Source organism: Phyllostomus hastatus, unplaced genomic scaffold (genome assembly GCF_019186645.2).
Source record: "Phyllostomus hastatus isolate PE091 unplaced genomic scaffold, TTU_PhHast_1.1 phas_contig_348, whole genome shotgun sequence".
In the NCBI taxonomy this organism is placed as follows: domain Eukaryota; kingdom Metazoa; phylum Chordata; class Mammalia; order Chiroptera; family Phyllostomidae; genus Phyllostomus; species Phyllostomus hastatus.
The window spans coordinates 1,768,258-1,787,502 of record NW_025333860.1 but is presented as its reverse complement, the minus strand read 5'-3'; the positions used below and the strand labels follow the sequence as shown (position 1 = coordinate 1,787,502).

The window sequence follows — 19,245 nt, the reverse complement described above, 5'->3', positions numbered from 1 at the left end:
CAGTGTGATTTCTCCTCTATTGCTTCCTCCCAAGACAGGAACTGCCAGCCCACCTGATCCTATCAGAAGAGCCAGAATCCACCTCTCACCTGGGCAAGGCCAGCTCAGTTCCTCTTTCCCCAGCATCCTCCAGGAACTCGGCCACTCAGCTGCCTTAGCCCGTATCAGCCTGGCCTCACCACAGGCCTGGACTTCCCTGCTGGCAACCTGGGTTATGGTAAGCCAGAGGGCTCCAAGCGGCAGGGCTGGAAAGTACCACTCTGCCATCCATCAGTAGATCAAATGCTCTTCTATCTATTTCTGCCAGGCACATAACAGGCTTTGTCCTTGCCACTGGGAAACTTACTATAATGAGAAATCTCTCTAAATTTTCCTGGTTTCTTCCTTCTACCAGGCAGATCAGTTTAGCACAGAGAGATCTGTATTTGGAATCCACAAGAAATCTCGTCTTGAAAATAAGTAAATTCTCAGTATTTTATCTTTATTACACACACAGTTCCACATGCATGATTGTGTTCGATTCCAAAATGGCAGCGTGAAACTGAGACCCACATGTCCCTAGTTTTCCAATCCACTCCGTGGAGTCCATGCCTGGAGGTGAGGGAGCAGGGAGAAGGCAGCCAGGGAAGCCTTACCTTTACTTATATTACATGTAAAAGGCATAAGCTTCAATTCACAAACCCAGAAAATGCCACACTTTAAGTGCAACACAGTTTATTATAACCCAGATGACCTTACTTCAGAGTTCTGTGTCCTTCAAACAGCACCACCAGTGACAGATGTGACAGAACACAACAAATTCACTGCAAACATAAAATGTATCATGTGGGACCCACATCAAAAAGGGAAGCAACTTTCCTAAAAAAGAGTAACAAATAAGTCACAGGGATAGGAGAAGCAAAATCCAGCCCATTTTAAACACAAGATGAAAAGCTAATGAAAGCTTATTTTCACACAAGACCATCCTTACATCCCTGTGCCAGGCGTTCCCTGGGGCTCACGGCCCTGGCAGAAGCACGGGTGAGAGAAGCACTGAATGCGTGTGTGGGATGGGCAGGTGAGCAGTAGAACGTGCATGAGCCAAGGGGCAACTTTGGGTCCCAGCAGCAAAACACGACTCTTAGGAGAAGCCAGCACACCAAAGAAACAGAGGCCCCAGATAGTCAGCCACAAGGAGCTCCACAGGGCCTCAGGGTGTAAGCCACAGCCAGCAGCAGAGAGGCCAAGGTTGTGTGGCCTCGAAGGACAGCACCTGATGGGTCCACCTCTCCCTCACATCTGAAAAGAGCCCTTGACACAGGGTCACATACATTAGGAAGAAAACTGTTCCTTATAGAGACTGGGCATCATGAAGATTGGGCTGCTCTTGGTTGTACATGTTCCCTTAAAATGATTTATAAGTATGTTTACATTTATTTCTCCCTTTTTTGATTTTTATTTCTCATGCCTCTAGTTATTTTTATTTCTAGGACATTTATTCAATGTAAGATCTCAACTGTGTGGGGGGCGGGGGCAGGTATATTCATAAAGGTAATTATCACACCATTATTGAATAGATTTAAAATTGGAATTATATTAATCTCCAGTATAAGGAAATGGTAAAATATAGCACATCACATAATGTATTTATTGTGTAAGTCATTCACATCTACATTATCCACTGTTCTAGAAAAATAGGCTAAGGAAATGAAAGAAAGAGAGAAAACTGAACTAAGAACATTTATAAAGAAGTTATAAATAAAACCCTAAACATTTGGGGAAAAGTCAAAGCTTACTAACTAATCAATGCAAATTGAAATAGTAATAATTATTGCTTGTCTAAGAAGAAGGAATTACAAAATAATAATACTTGATTCCATATGGCCATTGAGAAAATGGCATTTTCACACCTTGTACACAAAGGTCCTTAAAAAATGGGGGCAGGTATATACAAGGAATCTTTTACCTAGTCAGCAAGCACACCAAGAAATGTGGGCAAGTTTATTTCTTATAGATTTGTTACAAAAATCAAATCTTAGAAACAATATCTAGCACTAAATTGGGGATTAGCTTTAAAAAGTACATATTATTGAACACTATAAAACCTTTAAAGCTACAACATTAAACTACATTTTGCCACATGGCAGAATGTTCACCAGGTATACAAAGTCTGTCTGGAAAAAAGTCTGACCATCGTTTTATAATGAGAATGATTTGCACAACATCAATGTAACCTGGCAGCCAAGGAGAGTGGACTGGAATGTGCATGTGTGAACAATAATGGCTTCACTGTACTAGTCAGTGGGAGCCATAGACTCCATTGAGTGAACATGTGTACTGTGTGGTGTCATATTCAAAATGACTGAATGAGTAGAGCAACAAATCTGCAACTAATTTTGTCTTAAGCTTGAACATTCCTCTACAGAAACTGTCTGGGTGATTCAGAAGGCCGCAGCTATGGATGGGCAACTGGTGATTGAGAGCTTCATCACAACAACACGCCCACTCATGCATCATGTCTCATGCAGAGTTTTTTGGTAAAATATCAAATCACCCAGGTGACTCAGCCCCCCTACAGCCCAGATTTGGTGCCCTGTGACTTCTGGCTTTTCCCAAAACTAAAAGCACCTTTGAAAGACAAGAGATTTAAGACCATTGACGAAATTCAGGAAAATACAACAGGGCAGCTGATGGTGACTGGGAGAACTGTGTGAGGTCCCAAAGTGCCTCTTTTGAGGGGGACTGAGGTGTCATTGTCCTACATACAGTGTTTCTTGTATGGTGTATCTTCTTCAATATGTCCCTATTTTTTCATATTATATGGCTGGATACCTTCTGGACAGGCCTTAAATTTAAGTCAAAAGCAGATGAGAGAGCAATATATGGCCATGTACCACTTAACAACAAGGATGTGTTCTGAGAAATTTGTTGTTAGGTGATTTTGAGAACATCATAAGTGTAATTACACAAACCTACATAGTATAGCCTACTGCACACCTAACAAAACAACACAAGATTAAATCAAGAACAATAAAAATGGATGCAATCAAGACATAGTAAATGTGAGATGTATAAGGCTGAAGAAGGCCTAACATGCATATTGTTTTATAGCAAGCATTTTTACAATTTTAATAGGTAGAAAGATCACATGCTAAGACAACAACTTCCCAAGGAACTTCCAAAATGTCCTTCAAAGAGTGACATTAAGGCAGCTCTGAGGATGCCCGGGATCCCTCAGCAATACACAACCTCCCCCACAGCAGAGAGCAGCTAGACTGGTGACTGACAAGAGCAGCATCAAGGGGGGAAGTGGCCCAGCACCAGCCTGGCAACTGCCTGCCCAGAAGAGCTGCAACCTTGGTGGCATATGGGGCCCAGGGAGGAGGTGGGAAACAGCCTACTTCAGTGTCCCAACATCCCAGAGGAGCAAAGGGTTGTAACTGACGGAAGTGTAATACAGCAGTCCAAACCAGATGAAACCAGCTATGGATATTTTGAAACATGCTGTTGTCTTATTGCTACAAATATTATGATTTTTATTAAAAATGGAAAATAAAAACATTAAAAACTAGCATGCCCCATCAACTCTCATATATTCCCCTATTTATCCAAATGTTCTCTCTAATCCACACCCTCTGGCAAATAGACTTAAAAAAAATTATTGTAAAATATACAGACATGAAAAGTGTGCAAAGCATAAATGTACAGTTTATAAAATAATGTGAGGCAAACACTACTATTTATGTCAAATAGAGTACAGTCAACATTCCAAAAATCCCCCAGGTATCTCTCCTGGTCAAAGTGCCCTCTCTGCTCTCCAGCCCAGTTTTTACTACTGTGACTTCTGTGACAACTACTTCCTTGCTTTTCATCATAATTTTCAACCTGTGCATGGATTTCTAGCCAATGTAATTTCATTTTTGCTGGTATTCAACTGTATATAAAGACAATCATACTGAAAGCAGTTTTCTCAGCTTTCATGCCGAGTTTCATGCTGAGCAGTTTTTTCGGCTTTCAATACGTCCTCAACATTATGCCTGTGAATTTCACTAGAGCTGCATGTGGCAATAGTCATTGATTTTTGTTGCTATGCAATACTCCATAATATGAATGAGCTGCAGTTTGATTATCTGTGCTGCTCGTGATAGATCTTCCAAGTGTTTCCAGTTTGGGCCTATCATGAATAATGCTGCTGTGACCTCCTTAGTCATGTGTCCGATGGAAATTTGCACATGTTTCTCTACAGTATATACCTAGGAGTGGAGAAAGAACCAACCTGATAAATAACTGGTATCTCACTGTGAATTAAATGGGTGGTTTTATCTACTGAAAGTAACACCTTTTGATATGTTTTGGCCATTTGGTTTCCTCTTTTGAGATGAGGCTGTTCAAGTCCTTTGTTCATTATTCTATTGACATTATTATCTTTATTGTGCTTTGAATATAAGTGCTTTTTAAGAATCTTTGTCCCCCCTACAAATTATCTTTTATTTCTGTCTATTTTAACCAAATTCATCAATCCTTTTCTTATTCTTGTTTATTCTATTACAGTTGTCTCAAGTTTTCCCCCTTTGCACTCATCTGTCCTGACCCACTCCCTGCTCCCACAGTCTATCCCCACACCATTTTCCATGTCCATGGGTCATTCATACATGTTCTTCGACTACTCCCTTCACTTTCTTTCCCCCATTTCTCCCATTCTGCCTTTCCTCTGGCAGCTGGCAGCCTGTTCCCTGTTTCCATGTGCCTGGTTCTGTTTTGCTCATTAGAGTGTTCATTAGATTCCTCTTATAAGTGATATCATATGGCAATTGTATTTCACCAACTGGCTTACTTCACTTAACATAATGTTCTCCAGTTCCATCCATGCTGTATGAAGGATGGGAGTTCCTTCTTTCTTTCTGCTGCATAGTATACCACTGTGTAGATGAACCACAGTTCTTTAATCCATACATCTACTGATGGACACTTAGGCTGTTTCCAACAACTTTGCTATTGTAAATAACACTGCTATGAAATCAGAGTGCATAGGTTCTTTTGAATTAGTGTGTCAAGATTCTTAGGTTATATATCTAGCAGTGGAATCCTTCTTTATGATTGGTATTTTAGTATAGTATTTAAAATGTTTAACAGCATGAAGATATTTTTACATTATATTTTCAAATCTTTATTCACATTTGGATCTATAATCCACCTAAAATGGGTAATTGGATAAGGTGTCAGCTAAAAGTCAAGTTTATTTTCTATGAGAAAATTTGTGTCCCTGTACACCATAAAAATGCCTATTGTCCTAACACCATCTATTGTAAGAAAAAAATAGTCTTTTTCCATCTCTCTGCCATGAAAATCTGACCAGAGGTTGCTTTTTTTCAACCACCCCCTTCCCCAACAGTAGCTGTGGATCTTAATTGATTTTCATTCTGATATAAATCAGCAGCCCCCCTTGACTCCTGCAATGTCATGGTTCATGACACAGGTGGTTGTTCTGACCTGGTCACACATGGAAAGTAATTTTCCATACCTAGTAGCATTTGGATATTAGTTCCCATGACTGTCCACTCTCACTCTCCTGCCTTTACTCTATATAATTCTTTGGCACCTGACAAGCAGTGTAAGGATCCATTTCATCATGCAGCCATTCAAGATGCCTCATGTGTAAGGTGCCTCCAATAAACTCTATTAATCATCATATAAATAAACAAATATAAATACATAAATATGTCCATATATGTGTGTACCTGTCCAAATGGGTATGGGATCTCTATTCTGGCCCATTAGTGTATGTCTCTATGTCCCCAACAATACCACACTATCTTGTTACAATAGTTTTATTTGCTAAGGCGAAACCCCATCTTATTCTCATTCCTGAAGACTGTCTCGGCTATTGTTACACATTTGTTTTTCCACATTTAGGATCAATTAAATTCTACCACTTACTTCTTGGGTGCAATGAATCTACAGATCACTTTTTGGAGAACTGACATGCTTTAAATGTTTTATCTTCCAATCCACAAGCAAAGAATATCTTTATATTTAGGACCTCTTAAGTGTCTTTTAATATTAATACAATTTTATCATTTTCACTAAGGAGGACCTGCACATCATTTTTAGCTTTATCATATTTAGTTATTTGATCATTTTCATGCTATTTAAATATTAACTTTTTCAAAATTTTATTTTCTATTAGTATTTTTATATATAGAACTGTTTAATTTTTAAATATATTTTGTCTCTAGCAAATTTGTTAAACTATCTTTTGAACTGTAATAATTTATCTATGGATCATTGGCATTATCTATGTACATGTTATATATAAATAAATTTCTGTCCCTATATCTTTTTCATGTATTTCCTCCCTAAATGCACTTGCTAAAATCTATAGCATAATACTGAAGAGAAATGATGACTATGGCTACTTATGTGAGTGTCCTTGTATTGTGTCACTCTCAAACAGAAAGCTTTCACCATTTCACCATTAAGTATAATGATTGCTGTGGCATTTTTCTGGATGCCTTTTATAACATTATAAAGACATTCTTTTCTATTCCTAATGAGCTAAGAATTTTTTTTTAATGAATGAGTTTCAATTTTAGCACATGGGTTTTTTTTTCATTTTGCTTCAATTAAATAATTACACATCATTTTTTCTTTCATCAATCAATGTGACATGTTAGCAGCAATTGAGTGTCCAATGAAAAGCTCCCATACCTAGGATGAACCTACATGAGTCCTGGTATACTATCTTCTTGCTTATTGATTGATTTGGCTTGCATCAATGCTCAAGTGAGAGTGGTCTGTAACACTCCTTTCCCATATTGTCTTCATGGGGTTTGACATTGAGGTTTTGCTAGTCTCGTAAAGGAGATGGGTAGCATTGACTCTCCAGAAGAAATTCTATAGCATTCTTTGAGTATTTTGTAGAGATTTCCAGTAAAGCCACAGTAGCCTCTGGCTGTCCTTGATGAAATATTTTTGATAACTGAATCAACTGATTTCAGGTTAATGGAAAAATCCAAACTTCTTCAGTATGTTTCATCTATGTTTCTTGAGTTATGTTTTCTAGAGATTTGTCAACTTCATGTCAGTTTTCAAAATTATTGGCTTTCCAATACTTATAAGATAGCATAGATAAGATTTACATATATAAATATATATACATAGATCTCCCAGATTCAAACCTTATCTCAGTTGTTGAAAATATCTTTGCTCAATTCTTAGCTTTACATTTCACTATCCTAATAGTGTCTGACAATCAGAATTTCTGAAGTTTTTATGTAAATCAATTTATCCACTTTACCTTTATAATTATAAATGGTTAATGTTTTTATGTCTTACTTAAAATAATTTTCCCTACCTTAGGTTTATAAAGAAATTCTATCTTATCCTTTAAAGTTTTATTTTTACCTTTAAACTAATTAATTGGAAGCATTAAACAGTCAAGTTTCACCTTTATTCATTTATACCTAAAAAATTTTGCTATGCATTATTTCCATCATTATTAATCATTTTTTACTTATTTTTTATGTCCGTTATGATTTGGATTTTGATTTGTGATTTATTTAACAGTCTATATCTTTATTTTTAAATATATAGAGGAATTTTCTGCTCATATTTTTGTTATGAGTTCCTAGCTTAAATTCATTGTTGGATCACAATGAAGCATAATTTTAGACCTTTAAACATGTTTAAGACCTAATCTGTGGTCAATAGTTTGTAAATATTCTACATGTAATTGTAAAGGGTGGAATCTGCACTTGTTTGGTAAGGTGTCCTATATACACTAATTTTTTCATCAGCTATTTATAACTTCTACATCATTACCAATCAATTTATTAAATATGTCTTAAAACCTCAAATAACAGTGAAGTCGTTTCTTCCCAGGTATTATTCACTCATTGCTGCTACTGAGAACTCAGCCTTTGCTCACTATTCAGTTGCAAGTCATCTTTCTTTCTCTAGTAATCTCTCTTTCTTAAGATTTCTGCCATTTCCTTATGATATTGTTTTCTGAGTATGTATTTTTTATTCCTTTACTTTCATTTTATTTACCTTTACTAACCATAAATTGAATGTTGTTCACTGGGGTTTTTTTTTATTAATTCTTACCAGAGGGTATGTTTATTGATTTTTAAAGAGAGGGGAAGAGAGAGAAGGAGCAATAGAAACATAGGTGTGAGAGAGAAACATCAATCAATTCCTCCTGTGTGCACTATGACCTGGGACCAAACCCTCAAGCTAGGTGTGTGCCCTGACGGTGATCGCACCTGCAACATTTTGATGTACAAGACGGTGCTCCAACCAATTGAACCACCTGGCCAGGGTCATTGTTCATTTGTTGGAAAAAATCTCAACTACTATCTCTTACTCCTTTTCTTATTCTCTTTTTTCATCCAGAATTCCAATTAAATGTAAGTTCAACTAATTATATTATTTTCTATATTTTTGTCTTTATGCCTCTCTATGCTTTATTCTTGATACCTTCTTCTGAGCTACTGCACATTACAAGTTGTTCTTTCATCTTTATCTAATCTGTTATTAATTTTATCCACTGCAACTTTAATTTTGCTTACTACATTTTTCACATTTAGAAATTGTATTTAATTCGTTTTCAATTAGTATGTCTCTTTTTAAAATTTTATGTTCCCTGCAGCTCTTTTAAATCTTATTTTTATATCAACATATTGTTTTGAAATCTGTATAAGATTGTTCCTATAATATTATCCCAATCATTGAAGGTTTGTTTCACTGTTCTCATTGTCATGATTTCTTAGTCATGGTGCCTTATTTCTTTGTTTGCTTGTTGATCTTATTGACTATATGCTTGTCATTATCAATGAAAAAATAATTTTTAGGTGTGATTCAAATCTGGAATTAAGTGAATTTTCTTTAGATTTGTATTGGATTCTTCCAGCTACTTTGGGACACATCCATAAGCATAATAATACAACTTTATGGTCTGAGATTCCATGAAAATTTCAACTACTTCCAATCTTCCATGAATTACTTGCAAGGACTAGCCCCTTACCCTTCTTTGCTCCTTTGAGGGTACAGGCTTTTCAGGTCCTGGCTTCTTGTGGGGAGGGGCTCTGACTGGACCTTGAGCGATTTGGTTTTGTTTTCTCCTCTCCTTACTTTTATAAGGTCATCAAACCACAGACTCAAATTTTGTGAGTTCAACAAATATCCTCAGAGAAATAACTGCCTAACTGGACTCCCATTATGCTAGCTGGACTCCTATTCACTTTTGGTCTTGGCACTGCTTTAAACATTTGGAGGTTAGACATTTTAATCCCATCTGTTTTGGGCTGTTTATAGTGAGAAGGCTGGCATGCAATCCTAGGTCATTGTTAGTGAAATCACCTGTGCACATCTCTATTCAGATTGTTGGACACATAAATTTTACTCTCCTTTTTCACATGTGCAAGCTGTGTTTAAATTAGACTAATATTTTTTCAACAAAATCAAGTGTTGAAAATTTTTAAGTAAAAATAAATAAAAATTACTCAACATGCTAAGACAGTAATAAAGCTATTACACTATGTCTTTTCCCCTTCTTTTGCATTCCTTTTTCCACTATTTCTTTTCAGATGTGTAAAAAAATATCATGATATTGCAATCATAGAGCATGTATTAGGGAAGGGATTAATTTCTTTACATTTCTGAAAATAAATGAAAACCTGTATATATTTATATAAAAGGAGAGGAGTTGAAACTTTCAGATTTTCAAGTGGGCCTATCACAATCCCTAAAAGATTGAAAATTGTGTTAGTTAACAGTTCTTATATTTTTGCAAAAATTATACTGGATTACGTTTTTCTGGTATACACATACTATTCTAACTAGTTTTAAGTGTGTCTCATGACCCATTGTGTTATTCGGCAATAAATTGCCAGGTCTTACTCTCAATGTTTGAGGAATGGTTCCAGTTCTTTGGATTTATTATAAGTGGCACAGCAAGAATGTACCACCATCTTAAACCTGCCTTCTCCCCTCTACCATGAGCAAAAAATGGAGATTTGGCTGATACCTCAAATAAATAAGAGATGAAATAGGAGTTTATATGTTTTCCAGCCAGGCTATGACAGCTCTCAACAAAATCAACTCACTAGGCCTTTTCTGCACACAGGAACCTTCTGAGACACAAAGGCCTGCATCTTGAGTAGGAAGCAGACAAATACAAGTATTCAACTATGTCATAACTTTTAGTGAGACCTTCTCTGGGCTCAAGTGACCTAACAAATTTACCCTCAATGGCACAATCTTTATCTTCCATTTCCTTCTCTGTCAGTGCCTTTCACTCATTCAGGAGTGAGAGCTACTCAATCTGCCTCGACATCATCTAGAAAGTGGTGGAAGCAGCCAGGGTTTCAGCAGGTAGCCAGGGCCCGAATGCTGAGGAGAGGCAGGCTTCAATCCCAGAGCAATAGAAAATGGAAGCTCTGGGTAGCTAGCAGTGTTCAAGCCTTGTTGAGATATCATTGAATTGGGCGAGCTTGGGTTTCTGGAACACCAGGCCCAAATCTCCTCTCCTTGTACCCTAGTTCTCATTACCCCTGAAGCACTGACTCAGCAATTATGGGAGACACATTGGTGGCTTGGATCACTCTCTTTCCCCAGGTCACTGCCAGCCTCCAGGCCAGCCAGGGCTGATGAAACCTATCACACCCCCAGAGGAATGGAACTGTGAACCAGCCAGTCCCCACCCCACCCTCCCTTCCTTCCTCTCTCGGGGGGCTTAAAGTCTGGCAAGGGGAAGTACCAGCAGCAGCTGTTGGGCAGCCTTCCCTGGAAGATGCAGTTCCTCCTCATCCTGGTGGCCTTTCTCCTACTCCCTGGGGCTGGAGCAGGTGAGTGACCATGCAAACCCTCATAGGCCCATTCCCATCCCATAGACTCTGGGCCCACACTGCCTAGTCACTTTCTAACTCTGTGTCATGGAGCACATCATTTGAATTCACAGTACTCAGATTCCTCATTGGTAAAAAGAAATAATAGCAATGCCTACCTCACAGAGTTGCTATGACAGCTACATGACACTTAGTGTACATGAAACTCTTTGAATTGCCCCTGGCTTGCAGTATGTGCTCTGCAACTCTGTTCTTTGAATTCCCTCTGCAGACCATGTATCAAAACCTAGAAGACATGGATACAACAATAACAGCCCCATCAGCTCATGCCTAGATTCTTAAAAAACAATCCATGCTGCTCATGAGCTGGTCATGAGTTGGACAAACAGGGATCAGGGAAGCTCCTTGAAAAAGAAAGTACCAGCAAACTTTAGATAGAAGCAATTCCAGAAGCCTCTGGATCCTGACAGCACAGATCTCTCCACACTGGGACAGGCTTAAGCTGCTCTTGCCTGCAGCAAGGGTTGTTATCCTTTAGGGAAGGTGGGGGAGCTGAGATCTGGGCTGGGAAACCAGACTCGTTTCCTGCAAAACCCAGGAGTCCTCTCTCATGATGTGGTTCCCTGCAGACCCCAGTTCTCACCACCAAATCCTCCTCTCCCTGCATCATCTCTGTAGCCTCCCCATCTCCTAGACTTTCTGGAACCACCAAACTGACACTTCAGTGAGCAGAGTAATAACTGCTGAATACTTCCTTCCAGAGGAGATCATTGGAGGCCGTGAGGCCAGGCCCCACTCCCACCCCTACATGGCATATCTTCGCATCCAGTCACCAGGGGGAAGATCTACTTGCGGGGGGTTCCTGGTGCGAGAAGACTTTGTGATGACAGCAGCTCACTGCTTGGGAAGGTGAGGAACCAAGGGATTCTCAACAACCAGCAAGGCAGGTCCAGAAGCATTCATGAGAGCATAAAGCTGAAATCAGGGCTCTAGCAAGCAAGGGGTGAATAGTGACTGGTTATGTCGTAAGGGGCTGGACTGGACACAGGCCAAGGCAGGATAGAAGCAAGAGACAAAAAGCATGTATTGGAGCTCAAAATATGAATTTCAGCTACTTAGTAATTTATCCTAGTGATTAATTTCTCCTTAGAGTCACAGTGTTCCCCACCATCCCCAGTCCAGCTATTGAGAAACAGAGGACAGAGCGATCTCTGTCCTCAGCCCTCCTGTTCCCTCACTTCCCTCGGCTGCTGTCTTACGGCCCTGGGCTCTCCACCTACCCTGCAGATCTGGGGGACTTTTCCTCATGCAGCTCATACCTACCTCTACACCACCTTCCTTTGCAGCACTATAATGGTCACCCTGGGGGCGCACAACATCAGTAGGCAGGAAAGGACCCAGCAGCGCAAGTCTGTGCTCAGAGCCATCCCACACCCTAGATATCGCAGGCAGAACTTTCAAAATGACATCATGTTACTGCAGGTACGTTCTGTTTGACCCTCTGGTTCTCCACCTGAGCTCACTCTCTCCCAGGTCTGGGTTTCACCTTGTCCTTCGTCCATGGAGAAGGAAGCAGGGGCAGATACCTAGGGGTGGTGTGCTGAGCACTGCATAGACTTCCCCTGAGTGCCTGTACTCTTCTTGCCAGCTGACAAATAGAGCCAGGCGGAATCAATTTGTGAGGCCAGTGACTCTGCCTCGGTCCCAGGCCCAACTGAGACCTGGGTCCCAGTGCACTGTGGCTGGCTGGGGCCTGGTCAGCCAGAACAGGCAAACAGACACACTCCGGGAGGTGCAGCTGACAGTGCAGAGGAATCAGGTGTGCAGCAATCTCTTTAACGTCTTCAATGGCCAAAGCCAGATCTGTGTGGGGAACCAGAGGCAGAGGAAGAACGCCTTCAGGGTAAGGTCACAGGCATCTGCCAACACTACCTGACGCATTGGGGTCTGGAAAGAACTGGGCAGTAGAAACAGACTATATCCCCACGGCCTCAGTCTGGGGCCAGACCAGAGTAGAGTAGGGGCTTTTATCTATCAATGCAGTCTCTGAGGGTGGGGAGGGGAGGACTGCCTGACACACAACATGCATATGCAGTGTTTTCATGGGAAATAGAAAGGTACCTTGACTTAGGTTGAGCTATGAACCGTGCCCACAGCCAGGGTTGAAGCCTAACCAATGGAAGATGCAGGAACTTGACTTCTGCACCCCCACTCCCTTCCCATCTCACACGGAGGTTCAGGCCTCAGGACAAAAGGAATGGGGAGGTACAGACTGTGGAGGCCTGGCTTAGTGTCCCTTTCTCTCATCACCCACAGGGGGACTCCGGAGGCCCCCTTGTGTGTAACAATGTGGCTCAGGGCATTGTCTCCTATGGAACTAGAGCTGGAACTCCTCCAGGAGTCTTCACTAAGGTTTCCAGCTACCTGCCCTGGATAAACAGAACAATGAGACGCTTTAAAATGGCGAAGAATCAAAAGAGTCATCACACCACCCCACCTATGACGGACTCTTCTCTGGGACAAAGCTGGTTGTAAGAGATTTAATAAATGTCCATGTCTAGAGTGAAAATAACTTGTTTCCCACATTATTAACATCATGCTGTACAAATATGTCCAAGGCTGAGTCTGAGTTCCTCCAAGAATATGGGGTCCTTTCTTTCCCCAGGACAAATGAACCTCCAAAAACCATCCTAGGGGTCAGAATGAGGTACTTCTCTCCTCAAAGTCATTCATTCACCATCTCCCCTCCCACACGAGTTAGGGGTTGATGGAAAGCCACCTGTCTTTCCAGGGCAACGCTCTCTGCATTCCACCCTACAAGGGACTGTCCTATCAGTTATTAAGGTGCACCCTAAATTCTGCCACTGATGTGTGTAGCACAGGCCAATGAAAGGGAAAGAATTGAAACTCCATGTGAAGTTCAATTTAATATGTGACAAAGGTGGCATCTCAAATCAATGGGAAACTATGTACTTTTAATACATGGTGTTAAAACAACTAGTTTATAGCAAGAGGAAAGTAAAATTGGACATATTCCTCACACCATAAGACAAAATAGCACTCAAATGGATCAGAGATATAAATGCAAAAAAATAAACCTTAGAAGTTAGAAGAAAGAATAAGATCTGCTTGCTCAAAAAATAGCTAATGAACACCCATGTTCACAGCAGTACTACTAGTCACATGGCCAAGAGGTGGAAACAAACCAAGTGTCCATCTACAGCCAGAGTCCTTCTTCCAAACCCTGATGCAACTAAGCCCCACTGCTCTATAGACCAGTCATCATTTTCAATGAGTAGGGGGTGTGCTCCCTGTTTTCACCTCTAAACTTACAACAAACTCAAACCAAATGTTGATGACAATAGCATGACTTTTACCCTAAAGGTTTGCCCAAGGCTGCCCACATCAACATTACATTCAAACAAAAGATTACTGAAGTCACATAACCTAAAATCATGCTGTAAACACATTCTTTTCATGACTGTACAGAACCAGCTGGGAGGTTCTTCTATGCCCATCAAAATGTCAATCTTTCCTCAAAGTGTGACATTTACCACCTGAACCCTGCAGTTCCCCCCACTCTAAATGGAATTTTCACTGAACACATATCAAATCTAGCTGGCTACAAACAGAAATGCTTTGGTAAGTTAGACCATTATTTTACGGGAATTTCTTATCAGAAAGTCATTTGCCTAATATTCAGTGTAAGCCATTTATCAACAAAATTTTAATCAACAATGCATGTTGGACAATACTCAGTCATTCTCTCTATGTTTGTTACCACCAAACCAATCATAGGAATTCTATTGTTTGCATGTTCTGGGGGATAGCAGTCTCATTATTAATAGCTTGCATCAGCAAATGGGAAAAATACTTGATGGTGGGACTGGGGAAGAGAGCAAGTATCAGAGTCCCCATCCAGCCCTTACTCGCTGTGACAGGTACTGAGAGTCCCAGAGCACCACACAGTGTCAGAACTTAGTTTCCAGAAAACACCCAGAACAGACCTATCTCAGTTCTAAGTCGTTCCCTGACACTCAGCACTTCCAAGGCAGCTCTCTGGCTGCAGCTTCCCTACTGGAAAGGTTTCTACAGACCTGAAAATGTGCAGCTCTAGAAGACATGACCATTTGAGAGCCAGCCTCATCTCCCCCCACTGTGTGTCCCAATACAGTCTCTGCCCCAGACCACCGTGAGGAAGCCAAGGTTCCTCCTCATTTTTCCTGAATGTGTTCAGATGGGGACAGAGAGGCCTGGACTTTCTTCCTCTGCCTTTTCTACAAAACTCACTGTCCTGACAAGAATGGTAGATGTAGTAGAAATATAAGGAGCACTGGTGATGGTTGCAAAACAATGGGAATGTATTTACTAATGCCACTGAACTGTACACCAAAAAAAACTTACATATTTACATTAATAGGTAAATTTTATATTATGTATATCTTACTCCATTTAAAAAAAGTAATTTTTTAAACACATTATGACAGATACAAAAGGAACAAATCTCTAATGATAGTAGATGCTATCTGAAGCAAGTGGACAGCAACCTCCTCTGCCCGTGTCCAGCACTGTTGAAGCTACTTTTCCCTTCTGAGCACACAGGTTTCTGCATCAAGGAAAAAAGACACCACATCTGGCTAATGTTACAGAACCCAGAAGTAGATCCATTCAAGCATCTCCCTCCAGTGAACATGGCATTAAAAGCAATACAACATTACAAATTCATTAATAATAACCTCACAAGAACAGCCAGACTTCTCTCCAACACAATGACTAAGCTGAGGTGCAAATGCTTTCTGGCCTCAGTCAGAGAAGCAAAGTCATCGTCAGCCACATGTGGGGTCAGATGAGCTGGGGCAATGGGGGCAGAAGGAGAGCAGAGAGAGGCAACTGCTTGCCAACATTATCTAGATTACTGGGAACTCTGGGAGAATGGGGACCTGATCCTTGTGGGGATGGAAGTGGGCCAAGGAAGCATGCAAATGGCTCTGAGGAAATGATCTATTGGAAAAATGTGACAGCACAGCAAAGTGTACAACAAATTAGCTCCGGAAATTGTGCGACCTCTCGTGGTTCTATGTGACAATCCTGTCACTCAAATAACCACTTGCTTTGGGCCAAAGTTATATTCTCTCATCTTTGGTTGTCTATGTTTCCATAACTTCTGAAATATGATTTAATAACTACACACATTTGTTTATTAAGTCACTACATTGCAGAACATACTTGTGGTTTCCAAACTGAGAGTGGAGAGGGATTGTTAATCATCCGAGGTAAGTGGGCAATGCCAGCCCCAATCAGGAACTGTCACATCTGGGGTAAAGAATGAAAATGAGGCGACACTTGACCTGCTCCACCTTCTGAATAATGACTGTCCAATAGGTGCAGAAGCAAAATGAGCATTATATCCTGTTGGAAATACAATTTCAGAAGTCTTCTTGTATCCATATTAAATCATAAAAGAACAAAGAGAAGTCATCTAAACTCTTAGGCTGATGACTTGTATTCTAAGTAGAATCAGGCTTTGAAACTTTGCCCTCCAAAAGCTGATGGCCATCTAGAACCTATGTGAGCAACTACACTCAGTTCCTCACAAGAGACAGGGAGCCTTGCAGGGTAGAACCTTTGCCTACATTACAGTCTTCACTGGACACCAGGTTACCTGGGCCATGGGGAAGGAGTGACCTGGGAAACTCAAAGTAAGTGGCAAAGCTTTGTTTTTCCTTTTTCAGTTTCTACCTGTATGCCCCCCAACTTGTTTATTATTGGGGTCTTTTAAACTTTTGAAGTATCAACAATTTGAGAAACACATTGGCTTTGGTAGGACGACCAGGGAGCACACAGCAAAATCAAGTCCATTGGCCTGTGAAACTCTTCCTCTCAAAATCTTCTTCTCTCACTTCCTTACCTTTCTAGTACTCTCATCAATACCCAACCTCCACTTCATCCCCAATCTCTGATCCTCACCTCTATCTCCAGCACTTTGCAGTCTCCTGAAACCACTGAGAAGTTGATGGATGACTGGGCTCTTGAGTAATGTGTTTTAGGAGACCAGTGCTTGCACTTTTTCATTTATAGAAAAATAGGGGCTATCAAAAAATGGAATTGTACAAAAAGTACGATTGGATAGATGCATACTATTTTAGGAACTAAACACTTACCTCATTGCAAATTCAAGCCATGGTGGGCTCATATTCCTGCTCTTGGAAAATCCGTTAGGGGAAGAGAACACCTTTTCTAGCTAATGCCAACTCCCACCCCTGCCAAGTCACTTCTCCATGCAGAGCCCAGGCTTTTCTCTGGGTGAACTTGTCATGCTAACTATCAATGGCATCAGAATGTGGTTCTTGCAACACTCTCACCACACAAACATTTCTGTGAGGGGAAGAGGGGTGTGGTGAAAGCTCATATCCTGAGAATCAGTAGACCCAGGAGGAAATTGGTGGTCACCAGCTCTGCCCTGCCCTTACTTCACCTCTAGGACTGAAAAGCCTGGAAAAAGAAAACGCACACCTCTTCAAACCTGAGCAGTTTTTCAAAGAAGATGCTGCTGCTCCTATTCTCATTGGCCAGCTCCTCCCCTTCATGGCTGAAGGAGGCCAATGACCAGGCTTATTCCTTCATTGACACTTCCACAGGGTCCCAGTGAGGAGATAACTATGATCCTTTCTTACCTCCGTCTATTCCCAGAAATTCGCTGACCTTCAGATTTGTCACTGGACATATAATAGATTGAGACAAAAGTAGATAACAGTTGTGAGTACATGAAAACACAGAGTTTATTGTTGTATTAGTATTTATTAATGATTGTCTTATTTTCCACATGAACAACTGAAAACCTCTGTTTGCCCCACCTGGTAGTGCACAGAAATCACAGGAAAGAACACTACTGCCTAAGAGATCTGAGGGCCCTCTCCCTTTCATACCTCACAACCCTGTCACCTGGAATGTATCTTTCTAGGATGACCCATGATCCTGGTGAAGGGAAAAAGCTGAAAATGAGGGCTACCACTCCCCAGCTCCAACCTAGGGGTGGTTATCCATCCCAGGTGCTGTCATCTGAACTAAGAATGAAAGAGCTAGTTTCCCAGATGTCATCTTCTCCCTGTCCTCACAGCCTGTCAGCTCTACCAGGGCAGATGCCCAGAACCTAACCAAGCCATTAGAGTGGTGTCCCCTCACTACTCCCAAGGCCCTGCTGGAGACTGGCTCCCTCATACCCAGGTCTCTTCCCGTCCATTTCCCCATCTGATTCTGATTTCTAGTCCTTCGTACTCTTCCATCTTTCTCCTGAGGGAAATACCTTATGATGATAAATCTAGCCAGGGTTCAGATTGCATTAGGCCTGCTTGTTCCCAGCTGCTAGCCAAAGCAAATTGATACTTTTCATTCACGTGTTAAACAAGCATTTGTGTGTGGTTAATACATGCCTTACTTGGGATGCAGGAGAAAAAGGCCAGAGTGTTCTGCTCCACGAGCCAAAATCTTTCAGGTCTTAGGTCACATCCATTCCAGAAGTAAGCAGGAGACAGGAAGTCTGACAGGCTTTGGAACAAAGAAGCAACCTGGGTAAGTGAGAGAGAGTAATATCCAGGTCTCATAGGACAGTCTATCCTAAAGACAGGTGTCCTGCCTATAACATGTATTCAAAGTGTGTTTGATCCAGAACACGGGCTGACCTTCTCATCTCTACGTGAAGAAACTGAGAACTAAGCAAGGGAACATGAAGCAAGGTGCCTTGCAGCCCACAGGAGCCTGAAGCCCCAATCTCATCATGTCGGGCCCCTGAAGACCAGTCTAGCCTCTGAACATTCCATTGCTTCTGGCCATTAGGCAGTGCCTATGAACACAGAAATCCAGGGTAATTTTCTCTTTGGAGGAGATTAAATGGGGTAAGGGGGCCAGGCTGCACTTCAATCCTACATGGCATCAGTATGTTTCTATAACAACAAATAAAGCTGGAGCAGATGTGGATGGCTCCTGATAGGAGACAATTCATTCTGACAGCATCTCACTGCAATGGAGGGTGAGGAGAACCAATGAGCTTTGTCTTCCTGCGGACCCTGAGGCCTGTCCCATGGCCTATAAATCAGGAAGGTCTTTGAATATGCAGAGCCAATGGAGGAACCATTTGATCCACTCAGGCCAGAGCAGAGTGAGTGTGGACACAGGGTGGAGCATGTGGAGAGAGACCTGGATGGCAAAACAGGCTGCCAAAGGACTAGGCCTGCACCACCACTGCAAAGCAAAGAAGGACCACACTACCCACTTTTCCCATCCTCCCAATATGGCTCATGGCAGGTCTTCCTTAGGCTAGAATTCCAACCTATCTCAGAGACTGAGCTGTGATTCCTGTAGCTTATCCTATGCACCTTTCCTTTACAGGAACAATGCAAAGCCTCCATGTGTCTACACTAGG

The 19,245-nt window shown here is 41.2% G+C and overlaps 1 protein-coding gene across 1 annotated transcript; it reads left to right on the top strand.

Moving 5' to 3' along the window:
• Positions 1-10,628: 10,628 nt before the first annotated feature.
• LOC123820422 (cathepsin G-like) lies at positions 10,629-13,361 on the top strand. Its single transcript, XM_045841133.1, is given in 6 exon segments — positions 10,629-10,746; positions 10,749-10,826; positions 11,588-11,735; positions 12,173-12,308; positions 12,475-12,729; positions 13,143-13,361. Coding segments are annotated over 6 exon segments (954 nt in total).
• Positions 13,362-19,245: the final 5,884 nt, after the last annotated feature.